The 17768-nt window shown below is 45.6% G+C and overlaps 1 protein-coding gene across 1 annotated transcript in view; it reads right to left on the bottom strand.

Annotated features, from left to right (window-relative positions):
- Window positions 1–17768, bottom strand: part of LOC147688989 (putative acyl-CoA dehydrogenase 6) — an 860942-nt gene that overhangs the window by 681611 nt on the left and 161563 nt on the right. Inside the window, exon 2 of the mRNA XM_086941879.1 lies at window positions 13979–14099. Coding sequence (XP_086798005.1) covers window positions 13979–14099 — 121 coding nt within the window. The remainder of the gene's footprint in view (window positions 1–13978; window positions 14100–17768) is intronic.

The raw sequence follows: 17768 nt of genomic DNA, 5'->3' as shown, positions 1-17768 counted from the left end.
GCACGTCACCGCGCCTGGCGCACCAGTGCCACAACAACGAGTCAGAGTCACGTGGAGGAGTGACTGTGTACACTACAGACAGTGTGTGTGTAGACCTCGTGACTGAGTCGTGCCTGGCGGCCTGGCCTGCTGCAGTCAGTGTCTTCTTGTGTGCAGCAGCAGCAGTCAGTCGAGTCGTCGGTCAAGTCGAGACAGTACTGCTGTCTTCCAGGCAGAAATCTACCAGTATAACCAGTAGTTCTTCATAGTCGTCACGCAAGTTTTTTCAACACCGTCAGTGACTTGTGTGTGTATGTACAGAGTACCAGTACAGACTACTACAGCAGTGCGTGCGTAGCGGTGTGCGTGACTGCCTGGATGACTCATGACGGACTGATGAACTGCACTGGCACTGCACTGCACACTGTCACACAATGCACGCAAAGTTACAGCTAGGCCTCGGGCTCGAGCGAGGGAGGCAGCAATGCGGTCGGGAGGCGAGGCGGCGGCAGGACTAGAGGAGCAGTAGTACCTCCTCATAACTGCAAACTACTAAGCTTGGCCTCGAGGGAAGCAGCGATGGGGAGGCGAGGCGGCGCCGCGGCAGGAGGGAGGACCTCCCTCCTGCCGCGGAGGAGTACTGTACCTCATCATCATCGATCTTCATCATCATCATCACTATTCTACCATGACACATGATGATTCACCGATTGCCCCCTTGCATGGCCTTCACCGTGACTGGAGGATGAACTGCAGAGTGCACACTGGCAGCACAACGCATCATAGTGTGACACAGTGTTAGCAGTGATTAGAATGAACCGCCCGTAAAGTTAGCTGCTAGCCGCCCTAGGCCTCGGAGGGAGGCGGCGGCACTGCAGGTCAGGGAGAGTCAACCTTATCATCTTCATCTATCTATCCTATCGACTATCTACTACTACCCTTCATTATTATCACTCACTGCCTGGCTGGCCGCAGGAGACACATGATTCACCGATTGGATTGCCCCCCCTTCACTGTGAACCAACAGAGTAGACAGCCTGACCGTGCACGCATTATTTGCATCGGATTCGTAGTTAGATGCATGTGTGCGTGAGGTGCGTGCCTGCCGCCTGCGTGGCCCGTGGGATGTATGATGAGTCGAACACGGGTGGGTAGTACTGCGGGAGGGCGCACAATCCGCATTCCGCACATACAAATATATGTATAGTGCGTGGGTGGGTGACGGGTGTGTGCCAAAGCACGGGGATGGCAGTGTGATACTAGACATGTACACTACTAGAGGATGGAGTTGGACTATAGTAAACTGCAAAGTTACAGCTAGGCCTCGAGCGAGCGAGGCGAGGCGGCGGCAGGAGAAGCAGTAGTAGTAGTAGTACCTCTCACCACATCTTATTACTCTCACACATCTGAATGCTGCTGGTGGGTGTTTAATACAGAGCAGAGCTTAAAATAACCGGCAGTCCCAGAGAAGCGCCTGCAGCAAAATGTCTGCCAACGGGGGCGTGGCTTGGATGGCAAGGAGGCAGCAGACCTAAGTCCGGAGCTCCCGACCCCCAAGTCGAACGAGCGGCGAGCAACGAGGGAAAACTCGAAGGAAACAGGACCAAAAGTAACGAGGGCGTGTAGGAACCCAAGTGGCACCCTACCAGAGGCTGGACAGACCTGAAGGGGACACAACGGAGGCAGCGGCGGAGAAAAAGGCGGACAGGGCAGGAGAGGAAGAAGAGACCCCAAGATGGCAGCGTGAGTCCTGAGACAGGAAGAGAAACGCGGGGGAAACGGACGGCCGTGCAAGCGACAGGTAGACCAGGGTGACAGCGGTCACAGCAACCAAGCCTCCCACACGGAGAACCCCAGCAAGAGGGCGAACGGTGCCACAAGCACGGCAGCAACCAGCCCAGCGAGAACCGAGGCGGGCGCCACCTCGATACAAGACAACCGGGAGGAGGCGCGCCACAGCGAATAACCAAGTAAGCGCGCCTGGTGTTGCAAAGAACGACAATAAGACTGTCCAGAATATACGCCGCATAGTGCAACAAACGGAAGAGCGCACAGCAAACAAGTCAGCCGAGACTACAGCCGCCATCTTAGCAAAGGCAAGAAGCGCGGGTCGGCCATCTTGATGCAACATAGCAGGCGATAAGAGCCGGGGAGCGAAAACTTAGCAAAGCAACGAATACAAGATAATAAGATCATAAGAACAACGCCGCATAACGAAATTGCGGAACAGCCAGATTGCCAAAAAAGCCAGAACCGCCAAGAATCGAGCCAAGCGAAACCGCGGCCGCCATCTTAGGAAAGGCAGAAAGAAGCACTGGTGGCCATCTTGATACACCACAGCCGGGAGTAAGAGCGAGACAGAGATACAGCGAGAACCTAACCGAGCAAGTGCGAGCTGAGACACGGAGGGCAGCACGAACAATAAGGGTCATAGCGAGATAGAGATACAGCAAGAACCTAACCGAGCGAGTGCGTGCTAAGGCACGGAGGAAGACCGAAACTGCGCGCAGCAACCAAGCCAGCTGCGATCTAAGCAAGGCAAGGAGCACGAGGTGGGCATCTTAATGCAACACAGCCGGCGGCAAGAGCGGGGGAGCGAGAACTTAGTTAACTCAGTAAGCGACGTATGCAAGATAATAAGATAAGATAAGACAGGACAACGCCGCATAACGAAAGAGCGGAACAGCCAAACTGCCAAAAACAGCCAAAACTGCCAAGAACCAACACGGAGCGAATCGAGCCAGGCGAAAACGCAGCCGCCATCTTGTTAAAGGCAGAAAGAGGCACAGGCAGCCAACTTGCTGAACCAAGAGCGAGATAGAAAAGCAGAAGGCTGGCGGGGGCGAAGACCAGGACCAGTACCATCAAGTGGCCGTGCAGATTCAGAGAAAAGACCCCACCTCCACTCAGAAGCTACACCGCCAAAGCAGCGAAAGACCCAAGGGCCAAGCACACCAAGCAGCAGCAGAAGGAAGGCAGACTTCTGACCCACCAAGTCAGAAGAGGCTTCGACACCATGGCGGGGAAGGAAGATAAGAGGATCACGAACGATCCAAAGAAGAGCAAAAACGAGTACCTGGACTCCCCAGGCAAGAACAAAAATGGCCAGTGCAGCGAAACGATAACGCTCGACACACTACTGAAGAAGATCACGGAGGGCAATGACCTTACGAAAGCCACAAAAAAGACCGTAGACAACATCCAAATGGAGCTGATAGCAATAAGGGCGGAGCAGAGCAAGGCAAATGGAAGGATAGATGAAGCAGAGAAAAAAATGAGCTACCTCGAAGACCGCACCAGGAACAATGCACAAAGACCTGGGCATAGTGATAAGGAAAACGACAACACTACAAAGAGCACTGGCGGAACAGGAAGACAAAAGCCGCAAGGGGAATGTCAGACTATTGGGAGTCCCCGAAGGGGAGGAGGACACCCCGGGTACGTGCGCCCTCATGCTGGAGACCATAATTCCAAAGCTTACAGGACTCAATTTCGACAAATCCCTTAGAGATCGAGAAAGCCTACCGCATCCCAGCAAGGAAACCTGCAAACAGCAACACCCCGAGGCCAATAATCTGCAAGCCTCTACGCGCCAACCATACCGACGCAATATTCGTGGTAGCAAGTTAAGGTCAGCCGATGCTGATAAACGGCCAGAAGGTGACAATCACAGGACTACTCAAAACTCACGGTCAAAGTGAGAAAAGGGTTTTTAGCCCTCCGCGACCAACTGCGCAGAAACAACATCACCTTCACTTTCGCTGGTCCCTCCAGGATGAAGATAACGGATAGACACGGAAGCAGATTGTTTGAGGACCCCAGCGAACTACGGAGATACATAAACGGTCCAGAGCCGGAGGAAATGGGCCTACAAAGCCCAGGAGCAAAACGGAGAGCGTCATCGGACGGGGCAGAAGGGGGAGGGGAGTGAAACAAGGTCAAGAAACACCAGAACATTGTTAAACCCTGTTGAACCTTGTGAGATCTCACCTCTCACCTCTATGATAACCAGGTACTATATACGAGGCACCACTCAGGGACGCATTGACAATCAGGTGAACCCACACATTTGCACAGAAAGAACGACAACTACCTCAATTAATCGTACATTTGTGCACGCACACAGAATCAACCGAATCTACCTCAACAAGGGAAAAAGAGCACCGATGCAGTAGATCAACCAGCACCGCGAGCTACGAAGAAGAAGATAACCAGCCATATCCTTTTATCCCCTGTATCTTTTACCTATGCAGACTAACAGACTAATAGACTCTAACTGAACTAAGTGTGCCAACACTATGCAAGGACACAAGGGCAATAACACCATACCCTCTCACCAGACCGAGACTTGGGGGGAAGAGAGTGGGAGGACCCTTGCTTTCACACACTCACACTTCTAAAGGCGGAGGGTGGGGGGAAGGGAGGGAGGGGGGACGGGGTGAGATGGGGGGACATGTAGAACGGAAGGCGAATGGTACAGTACGTAAATGTGCATCTTGGACATCTTTTTCTTCTTATATCTTCTTTCCACCTATCCCCCCACTTCCCACACGCCAGGCCTGGGGGGGGCCTTAAAGGAAATAACGGAAGACGGACGGCATCCTTAGTCAACCACCGAGCAAAGAACATGAAGGACAGCGATAGCCCAAAACCACCATGAACGACGCACCAAAACCCAAGCTAACCACGAACCTCAAGGTGGTGTCCATGAACGTTAAGGGTCTCAACCACCCAGTCAAACGAAGGAAAGTACTAGACCACCTAGCCAAACTGAAAGGTGACATCTACACGCTGCAAGAAACTAAGCTCACAGAAGAGGAAGCACAGCAATTGAAAGCGAGGTGGATAGGGGAAGTCATCTGCTCGCCGGCAAACGGAAGAAACGAGGTGTAATCACCATACTGAGCAAGAAGGCAAACCTGATCCTAAAACACTCAAACGCAGAAGAGGAAGGGAGAGTACTAATAACGAGCCTACTGAGAGGAGAGGAACAAATACACATAGCCAACATTTATGGGCCAAACTCCGAGGACAAGAAATTCTGGCAGGAAGTAGACACGATGCTATCCACTATCCCTCAAGAAGACCTCATGCTGGTAGCAGGAGACATGAACAGGGTGATGGACCAAGCCACAGACAGACACCCACATAGAACAAGCCACGAACCCCAGAACACCAACACCCTGAAAGACCTATGCACCAAACTACACCTTGCCGACCCGTGGAGGCTACAAAACCCAAGTGCGCGTGAATACACCTTCTACTCGCACCCACACAACTCCTACAGCAGGATAGACTACATACTGATGTCCAATACCCACACACACCTAATCGACCACACAGAAATCGCGCCAATAACCATCTCTGACCATGCGCACGTCACACTATCACTAAGTGGAAGACACAACGAGAAGCCAACCAGAAGATGGCGGTTAAACGACGACATCCTGCAGAACAAAGACAACGTGAAGGAAATCGAAGGCGCAATAAACGACTACCTGGACCACAACGACAACAATGAGGTGGGAAAAGGTACCATCTGGGACGCCCTCAAAGCGACGCTAAGAGGGAAACTGATCAACATCAAAGCAAGAATGAACCGAGGCAGGAACAACAAGATCGGTGAACTGGAGGAGGAAATAACACAGCTGGAGAGAAGACACTGCGCAAACATCACGAACAAGAACACCCTGACTACATTAACAAAGAAGTAATATGAGCTGAACAAGATCCTAAGCGAGAGAGCAGGCACGTGGCTGAACAAATTCAAATCCATAAACTTATGCGCCGCCAATAAGGCTGGGAAACAACTAGCATCATACCTAAAAGCAAAACAGAGGCAACACACAAATGCAGCCATAACAGACAAAACGAACAAGTCCCAAACGACAAATAAAGGCATACTCGAGGTATTCAGGCAGTTTTACCAGGAACTATACAGCGAGGACAAGAATCTAAAAGCAGACCGCGGCGCAGCCATGCTCAGCAAGACCACCCTGCCGGAGCTCACAGCAGACCAAAGAACATCACTGGACGGGGACATAGCAGACGCAGAAATTGAGGCAGCCATCAATCAGCTCAAACCAAACAAGGCACCAGGACCAGACGGTTACACTACAACATTCTACAAAACCTTCAGTCAACAACTCAAACCACTAATGTCGGAAACATACACACACTGCATACAGAGAGGCAAAATGACCGAGTCCATGGGCGAGGCGAACATCATAATAATCCCCAAAGAGGGGAAAGACCCACAATACCCGCAGAACTACAGACCGATCTCGCTCATAAATGTGGACTGTAAGATATACGCGAAGATACTAGCCAACAGACTAAACAGGGTCCTGCCAACTCTCATCCACAACTTAACATCCACACTAGAACACAACGAGGAGTCAACCCTGAAGAAGATAAAGGAAAGACTGGACCTGTGGTCACCCAAATACATAAGCTGGTGGGGCAGGATCGAAACAAAGATGATGGTAACCCCCGCCATCAACTACACGCTCAGCATGCTACCGCTTCCAATGACAGACACTTTCCACAAAAAGCTGGACAAACTCATAAACAACTTTATATGGAGAGATAAGAAACCCAGAATCAACTTACAAAAGTTGAGATTAACGAAAGACCTAGGAGGCCTCAACCTAGCGAACTTCAAGAACTTTCAAACCGCATGCCTAGCGAAGCAAGGAATCTTCTGGCTAGATGACACCCAAAGCTACGAACCTGTATGGCTAGAGGTGGAAAGGAACATCCTGGGGGGATTGAACCCCTTAGCGCTTCTAACCGCGAACAAACACCCCCAAAGACTAAACCTGATACTGAGACACACCAAAGAGGCACTGATGAACATAGACAAACGAATGGCACGGAGAATGAAAGGCACGGCATGGGAATCAATCTGGTTTAACACAAAGATAATGTACCAAGGGGCAACAATGCACAACGATACATGGATAGAGAAAGGAATAACCCTCCCGAGCCAGCTAGAAACTAGACAATCACCATTAACATTCCAAAACCTGCAACAACTACATGAGCTCTCGGAACAAGAACTTTACACATTCCTGAAGATCAAAACAGCCATAACGAAAGCGAACCTAAGCAAGGAAGAATCGACCATCATCAAATACATGCAAAGCCTGAACGCGACAGGCCACCAAACGGCAAAGATCTACAAGCTCCTCAACCCATCCACATCGGCCCTGAACAAGAAAACAATGAGCTCATGGGAACAACTCCTGGGAAGGCAGCTAAACGACAACAAACAATGCAAACTGTGGCGCTCGGCATCAACAAACAAGATAACCCCACAACTAGCCGAGACAAAATTCTGGCTCCTCCACAGAGCTTACTGGACCCCGGCAAAACTCCACAAAGTTGGCATTACAGACTCAGACAGCTGCTGGAACTGCGGGAAAGAGGAAGGAACCCTAGAACACCTGATCTTCAAATGCACCAAAGTCAGGAAGTTCTGGATGAAGGTGAATAGCTTTTTAAACGATATATTCAACAAAGACCTAACAATCAGCTTTGTAAGACTGGCCACAGAACACATGACAGCAGACCTAAACAGCAAAGAAGAAAGAGACCTACTAGATTTACTGCTCACAGCTGCCCTAAAAATAATCCTGACGAACTGGAAAAATACAGCCAAAGCAAACTTTAAAACATGGTTGAACTGGGTCACCTTTCTCAGAGGAGCAGACAACATAACGGGGAAATTCTCAAAGGAACACAACTCAAAGGAAGAGATGTGGGAGCTCCTAGACGTACAGCTGACGCAAGCCCAGCCCGAGACACGCAACTAAGAGCCCCCCCCCCCCCGTTTTTTCTTCTCTCTTTTCTTCTTTTTTCTCTCTTTCTCTCCGTGAACATAACGGCGAAGCTCATCACATTATGTACTGTATATACAAACGCTGACATGTATATTTGTATTATATTTTAATAAAAATATAAATAAAATAAAAAAATGTCTGCCAACATGGGTCGCAATGGAGATACAGCCGCGTTTCACGCATAATTATTTCTGCTCCTCTGTGAAGGATATATTGAGGCGAGACAGGTGCACGGGATTTCTGGGGCTTTTTGAGTTCAGTTTGAGGAGTGATAGTCTGACAAGGGCATCCAATATAAGGAATAAGGCGCAGATTCTATAGGAACTGTGCGATCGCATGAGCTAATTAGAGTTCGCTCTGCTTAACTATCTCCTCAAAATAACTGCAACCTAAAGTTAGCTTCAAGTTTGGCCTCGAGGGAGGCGGCGATGGGGAGGCGAGGCGGCGCAGAGGCAGGAGGGAGGAGTACCTCATCATTGATCTTCATCATCATGACATCACTAATTCTACCGAGACACATGCAGTATGATTCACCGATTGCCCCAATGGCCAATGACCCCTTGCCTGGCCTTCACCGTAGTGCGCGTGCGGTGTGCGTGACTGGAGGATGAACATGAACTGCACTGCACAGTGCACGACGCATCGTAGTTAGTTAGTATACTGTGCACAGACAGAGTAGACAGGCTGACAGTGCACCACGCATTGCATCAGATTCGTAGTTAGATGCATGTGTGCGTGCGGTGCGTGCCTGCCGCCTGCGTGGCCCGGCCGTGGAATGTATATGATGAGTCGAACACGGGTGGGCAGTACTGCGGGTGGGCACACAATCCGCATATATCTATGTATAGTGCGTGGGTGGGTGTGTGACGGGTGTGCCAAAGCACGGGGATGGCAGTGTGATAGAATTAAATTATGTAGAGGATGGACTATAGTGAGGGGTGGGCTGGTACTGGGTGGGGGAGCAGGGGTGGGGGCCTGCTGTGGAAGTGAGGGGTGGCCCCTAGGGTGGGGTGGTAGCAGATTGTTGGCGAGTGCGACTCAGCGAGAGGTAGCCCTTTAAAAGTGGTGAACGGTAGCAGGCAGTTGCCAGGCACTGAGGGTAGCAGGCTGGTGGCTTGTTGTCGTAGCTGCCTGGGTCTGGTGGGTTAGTGTATGGACCAATGTGGTCGTCGGTTCATAAAATGAGCACCATTGAGATGTGAGATGGGTAACAATAAGTGTGTATTCTGCGCCGAGATGCCCTTCTGGGTGGACGCGCGCACCTGTTATGTAATGTATTCAGGCCAGTCCTGGCCACAGGTAGACTAAAAAGGGAAGATTGTAAGGCAATAGTAGAGAAGATAACAAGATAAGCTAATACTAATGTACAAGGAAGCGCCCGAGAAATTTCTTGGTACAAGAGAGAGAGAGTACTGGCATTGGCAATAGAAGTCTTGACTACCGATGGCTATTTATGGCAGGAACCTGTCCATTAGGAGTGTGGTCTGGGGGGTTTCAGTAATTGAGAGTTAGTACTTCTTGATGGTCAGTGCCCCTTGCAGCTGAGCTACACATTATATTTGAATTTGAAGAACTTCATTTCTGGTCTGTTGAACCTTTTAGGTATTTCAGAATGTAACTTTCAAAGTGATGGCAAGAAAGAATTTTTAGCCTCAAGATCCTTTGTAAAACTGATTAAAAAAAAGAAAAGATTGTGTTATTCATCCCTATATTTTTTCTGTAATCACTCACAAGGTAAAACCATATCTGTTCATGACCCTAGTAACCTCAAAGATTTTAGTAGGTGTAAAACACTCTTTCTATGGGGTACTCTATGTAACCGCAGATTCCTCATCTTACAATAACACCCAATCAGCAGAATGGATCCTGGCAATTTTGTAGCAGTGTTCTGGGAGGTGGAAGGGTTCACCTCCACATTGACTCCATACCGCTTCAGAAGTGACTCACGGGAACCACATGTAAGTGCCATTCATACTCTGATGTCCGTTTCTTGCTTTTTCCTTTCCAGCACTCTCAGATGTGAAGCGTGAACAATTGTGGGTATCACTGTGCTAAATACTAACTTGGAACTAAGAGGACTCTGCACAGAATGGGCAGAGGGGAGGATAGTCCTGTCGGTAGAGTATCCAACAGAAAGAGCTTTACTAAAGATAAGTAACTTGTTCTTCTGATGGATACATCTAACCCGATTCATCGCCTTCTCATTGATATCAGACCAATACCTCCAATGGTGGAGGGTCTATGGAGTGGGCTCAGACAAAAGTTCTGCAGAACTGTACGGGCAAAGCATCTTTCTAGCAAGATCTGGCTGTCAAGGCTGTAGTGCTTTACAGACAAATGCACCAATGCCCACATCACAGTCTGGCAGATATCAAGCACAGGCACCCATTGATCCAGATCAGTGGTAGTGGCCTTGTCTGTAGTGCCGTGACTCTCTGAGGTGTTCGAGGGATGCTTTTTGGCCAGTGAGAGTATATCCTGATGCAGAGAACTCAAAAGGGTCTTCTGTAGGTCTTCATTTGTACTGGAAAACATCCCCCCCCAAAAAAAATCATCGGTAACTCAATGGTCCTTGGTATGATCTGTGTAAAACCTTAAGGCCCCTATGAGTTCAAAGCAATGAAGCCTCTTGTTCAAGGGGGATCAAAGAACGCCGGTAGAGTGATTGATTACCAAGTGTGGAAAAGAGTCATGCAACAAAACTGTCAAATTCCACCATTTTATCAGGAAAAAAGTTGGTGTAGGGCAGGTACACTGAAAGCATCTACAGTTCACTCACACAATGAGCAGACAATCACAACGAGAAAGACACAGCGAGCAGTTACATATATGCTTGAAATGCATACACATGAGGAATGTCAAGACAAAGTTAAGGTTACTCGCCCCACCTTCCGTAAAATAAAAAAATTACAACAAAAAAAAAGAAACCGGCAACTCTCCGGAGGCCCCACCCCCTCCCTGCAGGACTCTGCAAACATTCCTCCGGGCGCGCTCTGCGTTGGGGGATTAATTCCCCGTTGCTAGTGAGGGTCCCTGGGGGCCAACTAGGTCTACAGGAACCTCCAGTAAGCCCCACACAGTGGGATTGCTGAGAGGTGGTACGAGGCCACGCCCCTTTTTACACCACTCGTGCAAACGCACCTCTTGGCGCACTGCTGGTGGGGTGATGAAGCTCCCTTGTGTCCTGAGAACCTCAGGACTGAAGTGGACTTCATACCCCAAGCAGCAGTGCGCCAGGAGGCGCGTTTGCAGAGCGGTGTAAAGAGGGGGCATGGCCTCGTACCACTCAGCAATCCAGCTGTGTGGGGCTTACTGGAGGTACCTGGTGGGCTATTTGGCCCCAGTGACCCTCAGTATTCAAGGGAACTTAATTCCCCAAATTAGAACACACCAAGAGGCGCGTTTGCATAGTGTTGGAGAAAGGGGGAGTGCCCTTAAAAAACCTTAGAAATTATAGGTTTCAGGCACGTTATAGTTAGAAATTAGAATTTAAAAAAACTTTAGAAATTCTCTGAAAAAACTATAGGTTTCAGGGACGTTCTGGTTAGAAATTCGCATTTAAAAAACTTTAGAAATTCTCTGAAAAAACCACGAGTTTCAGGGACGTTATAGTTAGAAACTAGCATTTAAAAAACCCTCCGAAATTCACGGAAAAAACTACAGGTGTCAAGGGTGGTATAGTTAGTTGGACATTTCAATAGTACAAAAGCAGAGAAATTTGACTGTTATAGTTAGTTGAGCTAACTAACTTGCACGCCCACAATGCACCGCTGATGACGCCATATATTATATCATTCATGATACGGTCAGTGACATCACTGATGACGTCACTGATGACATCAGGATTAGGCCTGGCACTGGTACAGGCAGGACTGAGGGTAAAACTGGAATGTGCTGAGGAATCTCACTGCACCAGGCCTGTGAGGGCTCATGCAAAGTCAAGCCACAGAGGGCAACCGGACCTCTGGGGCCAACCACAGGATTTGATGTTTTTGAGGAACAGGACCAGGCAGTTATGGGCATGGTTATAGGCTTTCTGTGAGGACTTTCAACAGACCACTTCAAGCCACCATTTGAAAAATGTCCTAAGATGCTGCGCAGGAGGGTTGGGATGGGGTGGAGTAATGTGTCAATACAGGTCTGGAAAGAAGTGTCTACTTTCTGGAACTTTCCATGCCCTCTTACAGGACAAGTTACTTACTTTTGCTAACACCTTATCTTATTGGTATTATCTAGCCACAGATTCCTTCCCTTAGAATTATCCCCAAGCATCAGACTGGATCCAGGAGATTTTTAGTGAGCAGTACTCCTACATGCCGGAAAGTGGCATCCATAGGCTTTGTGTGGCGTGGTCCGCGTCGAATGGGACATATGTAGTAACTATATATTTGCCATCCAAGCACGCTGACTTTAGTTACTCTTCACGCTTTCCACTCCAGGAGGGCGGAGCCATGAAGAGCACTGTCAACAGGTGTGGAAAACTAAGGCACAGAAAGGGGAATTCCCTGTATCTAGAATTGCATTCGCAGTGCAAGGGGGATGGGTGGGTTAGCATGGAATCTGCAGCTCGATAAAGTCTCACCAAAGGTAAGTAACTTGTCCATCTGACAGAAACTTCTAGCCACAGATTCCTTACCTTAGAATAGATACGCAAGCAGTACCTCCCCGACTGTGTGTCTGCAAAACAATTTTATACCAAAAAATCCGACAGGACCAAACTGGCAAAGTGCCCATCCCGACAAACCTGTCTAGGCAGTAGTGTTTTGTGAACATGTGCAAGGAAGCCCATGTTGCTCACTGGCAGATATCCAAGACTGGGACTCCACGTGATAATGCAGTAAGTAATCTTTATTGTACAGTTAATAAAAACTAACAATTTTTAAAAATCTCGATTTAAAAAGAATAGAAATAGCTTTCAAACTTTAAAATACATGGGTCAGCGTTATCTCGCTTTGTGTGGTAGTGAATAAAATTCATGTTTATGCAGTGGTCGCAGCCTTGGCTCTGGTGGAATGAGCACGCAAACCCTCAAGGGGTTGCTACTTGGCCAGTGAGGAACAGGTTTTACTGCAGAGCAAAAGCCATCGAAAGATAGCCAGTTTCTGCACTGCATTTGCTTTCTTCGCTCAGACAAACAACGAAGAGTTGGTTGTCCACCGAAACTCTTTTGTGCAGTCAAGATACAACAACAATGTTCTTTTTGGGTCCAGACAGTGTGGTCACTCCTCTTCTTTAGAGGGATGAGGCACAGCGTAAAAAGTAGGCAGGGTGATGGACTGGCCTACATGAAAGGGAGTGATTATTTTAGTGAGCAAGGAAGATCTAATTTGCAGTACAAGCTTGTCTGGGTAGATGTTCGGGTGTGCAGGCTTGGATGACAAGGCCTGAAGCTAATTGACCCTCCGGGCAAATGTTATAGCTACCAGGAAAGCAGTCTCGCTGGTAAGGTGCCCGAGGGAAACGGTTGTGCAAGGGTGCAAAAGAAATATTTACTAATGTGTGAATAATAACATACTTTTTCCTTTTTATAACTAAAAGCCCAGATTGGACAATAATTTATTGGGTGTTGTTGCATGCCTATGGAGTGCGATACTAGCCCACACCACATCCCAGAATCAGCCATAGACTGCTCTTCCTCACTCCCCTGAGAGAGTCAAGTTGTAAAAGGTTCTCAGCTGAGGAAAGGTTGTGGACTTATTGCTTGCGAAGGACCCACATCCTTCGTAATTATTAACTCACTTTCTTATGTAGGTGTGCTTATTTCACACAATCATAGCCAGCTCATATTTAATAGATACATGTGGCTTAAAGGGATATTTTCAAAATCCCAGAGGATTCTACGGGCCAAAGAAATATTTTATTTTGTGTTAACTTAAGAGGTTTGCAGATGTTTTTGCAAATGGCTTTAGACCAGATGCCAAAAATGATTATTTGCGTCAAATTAGTTAAGTTTTTTGTTTATAAAATCTTTAAGTCAGATTTAAAGCAGCATGGACTTAGGCATGTAAACTTAACTAGTCATTCTTATCTGTCCAAAATCAGTATCCTCAAACACTATGAACCCCATAAACTAGCTCCCCAAAGACAGATCGATTTGTGTTCAAATGCAGTGTTAAGTAATTGGTTAAACACATTAAGAATGAAGGTTTTCCTACCTGTTGGCTTGCTGACTCCAAGGAAACCAGCCTTGCCAAGGATTTTGAATAAAGAGTGTGCTGGGAACTGTCCCTGTTCTTCCCATGCTTCAACGAAAGGGTTAATTTCCTTGTCAATAATCTGATTGGAAAAAAAAAGTTAAACATTAAAATGTTACTCCATGATATTTTAATTAAACCATCATTTTGGCAAAATGAGAAAAATAAATTTGTCTTTAAAAAAACAGTTTATCTTCATATTACGAGACCAACATTCTATTTAGAAATTTCCCTATGCATACTTGTCCACCAGGTTATCAGCGTTATTGTCTACTATAGTGGTCATACATTGACTGAAGCACATCACGCCTTTTATTGAGCCAAAATGTTCTGGGGAATTCGAAACGCTTGTTTCTAGTAACAAACATGGGCTAAGGGTGAGATAAAACAGGAAAAATTAAAAGCTCACAGTTCCAAGAACGTGTAGCTTATCCAATCTATGTTTTTACTAGACCTTCTTTTACTCCTAGTCCATTTTATTTCCTTATACGTTCAGGAATACACGTATCAGAATGAAAAGAAAATAACTGCACGGATGACCTTCTCATACATTAAATCGGAAACCTGAGATCTCTGGGTATGAAACTCCCAATACCCAGAAATATCAGATCAGTGCCTAAATTAAACAAGCATGTTTAATGCAATCGGCCTCGCATCTATGAAAGTTAGAGCTCTTGGCATAGAAAATGACAATGATTTTTACTTTTGTTTTTTTATTTGCAGTGAAGTGATCATATTTGCATAGTGCTATTGCCATTTGTATGACCTGGCGGAGCTGGAGAACCAGAAAATGGGAATTAGGATATGAGGCAGGCAGGAGTAATATGAGTACTGAATTTTAGAAAGGAGTAGGCACTTGGCACACCTTAATATTTCTGATTTTTTCTATTGTACTCTGTACTCTCATGAAAATATTCGACCTATTGCGTGCTATCAGGTGTTGTGGGGCTGCCTATCCCCTAAGTGCAAGGAACCTTGATAGAGCGGGTAGTAAACAACATTTACTCCCTAACCTGATGCACAGCTGAACTTAATAAACTACTGTTCTTAATTGAATTGCAGTTGTACTCAATTTCAAATGAATTTATACTTGATTTTATTTACCATATTCTATCCGTTGTACGGTCAGATTTTTATCTTATTTCATCTTTTCATTTACTTCATGATATATAAAAAAAAATTACATTTCCTATACATTCAATCTTTGGTGTGATGATGCTAACACATTAACACATCCCAAAAAGAAAAATCTGATAATTATATAACAGTTGAAACTTAGTAGGCCCGATGCATTTCGGGACCCCTGTCCCTTCTTCGGGGGCCGTCCTGTAAGTGAAATACATATAAATCACTAAATGTGTTGCATGTGTTTTCTCTATATATACATTTTTACTTTTACTCATTTAATCAAGGATCACTTTACATTTCAAATCAACCACCAATGCAACATGTACTAGCATTTAATTTTTTGTTAAGGGGTTCATTATTTTCTATAGATATACTGATGATGACTGGTCATTACCCTTATCATGTTTAGAATACTCACTCCACTATCCAAACATATCATTGCTATGGAACATATGATCTGTAACCACATGATGTACTTAAAGAGTTGATATTTAATGACATCAAGATGATTGGAGACGTTTAAAAGAAGTTAGGAGGTATACGAATTACTGATGAACAAGCATATGGAGTGTTTGACCTTAATGTTTTACACATATGGAACATATGTTCTGTAACCACATGGTGTACTTAAAGAGCTCATGCTTAATGACATCAAAACGACTGGAGACGTTTAAAAGCAGTTGGGTGGTATGAGTCTTACTGCTGAACAAGCAAGTGAAGTGTTTAACCTTAATGTTTTGAACACTTATGATAGTTTTAGACTTGCTTACAGAATACGTACTTAATGGGTTTAATATTACCTTTACATTTCAATGTGGCGGGAACGCATGTATTTAGACAAAGAAAAGTGTATCTTCACATTCAGTTATGTGAAGACGCTGCTGAACAGCGGAATTATATGCGAGGGGGGCTCAGTGAATCACTAAAGAGGATTGTGATGAGACCATAAACGATCGACAAACCAAGATCGTGCATAATGTGTGTCATACCTTGTTAAATTCACTGGATTTCCTACTGCTGTCTGCGACAGAAATAAATGGGAGCTAACTTGTGCCTGTGGGTATTAATGTAATCGTATTCAGCACATTTGCTTGAAAAATAACGTTATGTAGCTATTTCCCCCTTGGTGTTACCGAAAGCTTACCGATTAAATGTTACTTTCACAGCTAACGTTTTCTCATCGGTTTCTCAAAGGACTCAGGAAAATCCGGTAAACTGACTTCTCGGGTCGATGTATACGGGATGCTTGCAGTAACGCTAGCATATGCCTATGAAGGAGAATAATATCTGTTTAATTCTCAACTGTTTTAGACGTACGCTGCAAACGCTCACTGCACATTGGTGCTGTTGTGTGCTTACCGATTCTGTATCGCGTGCACAGCTGGCGTTTTCCGTCAGTTACTCCTTCTGTTCGGGGACTGAAATTTCGCGGAGATTTAAACGCGATAACAGCCGTTTAAAAGGCATCCTATCTACTCCGTCAGGATGGAGATCGAATATGATCGCCATTTTGGAACTATAAAATCGAAAACGTTTCCATAGTGATGATTAAAGTAAAATAGATTACCTGGGGGATTTATCAGTGCCCAAGTTTATAATAAGTTGTGTTGCTTATTTCTGTTTATTGACTTGTCAGTAGTATTTTTTAGAAAATTGTGGGATAAAAGTAATCCCTGCTTGTGATTATGCCTATATTGTTGAAAGTGAATCGAGTCTAAACTAAAATATTAATCGGAAAATGTATGGAATTTCCTGAATGAGTGAATGCTGCCCCATATATATGCACATGTCATTGTAGCTGTCTCTATACATCATTTAATATGTGACTAGTGTTTCGCTTAACCCTATGTGTGCTGTTAGTGTGCATTGTAAGGTCACCTGTATTAGACAATTCGATACCTATGCATTGTTAATGTTTTACAGTAGTACGTGTCAATTATACATAACATAAATCATGGAAAACATCTCCTGTCTAACATTATTCTCTACAGTACCATACATGTCTTTTAAAATGCCTGTGTATTATTAGTATTTTACGATGATGCATGTCTATTATACATGACGTAAATCATGGAAGACCTCTCCTATCTCTCATTATACAAACAGTACCATACATGTGTTAAAAACATAGCTGGTATTCATTTATAAAAAACAGCCCATGTCTAATTTATTATTAAGCCCTAGCGGTTCCATAGTTTGAAATTTTTTGATTGACATTACTTCCCTTTGGGACAAGAATTTTTGATTATCCCTTCCTGGTTTGATTTCTATCTTCTCTATTACCATAAATTTTAGTTGCGAAATATTGTGATGATTTTCTAACCAATGTGTTGCTAGATTGGAGTTGGTGTTCTTATTTCTTATCGTGCTTTTGTGTTCTCCAATTCTAATTTTTACTTTCCTTTCAGTTTTGCCTATATACTTTAGTCCACAAGGACATTTTATGCAATAAATTACGAAGTTGGAATTGCAATCTGCTGTTAATCTGAGCGGTATTTGTTCTACAGTTCTTGGGTGAGATACAAATGATTGTTGCATTACATTATTGCAGTGTACGCAGTTACTGCATTTCTCCATTCCCTTGTATTGTAGTGTTTTTTTCTTCCTTCTGTTTTTCAATTCT

This window comes from Lissotriton vulgaris, chromosome 10, assembly GCF_964263255.1.
Source record: "Lissotriton vulgaris chromosome 10, aLisVul1.2, whole genome shotgun sequence".
Lineage (NCBI taxonomy): Eukaryota > Metazoa > Chordata > Amphibia > Caudata > Salamandridae > Lissotriton > Lissotriton vulgaris.
Note: the sequence above shows the minus strand (reverse complement) of the source record. Positions and strands in the feature narration are given on the sequence as shown.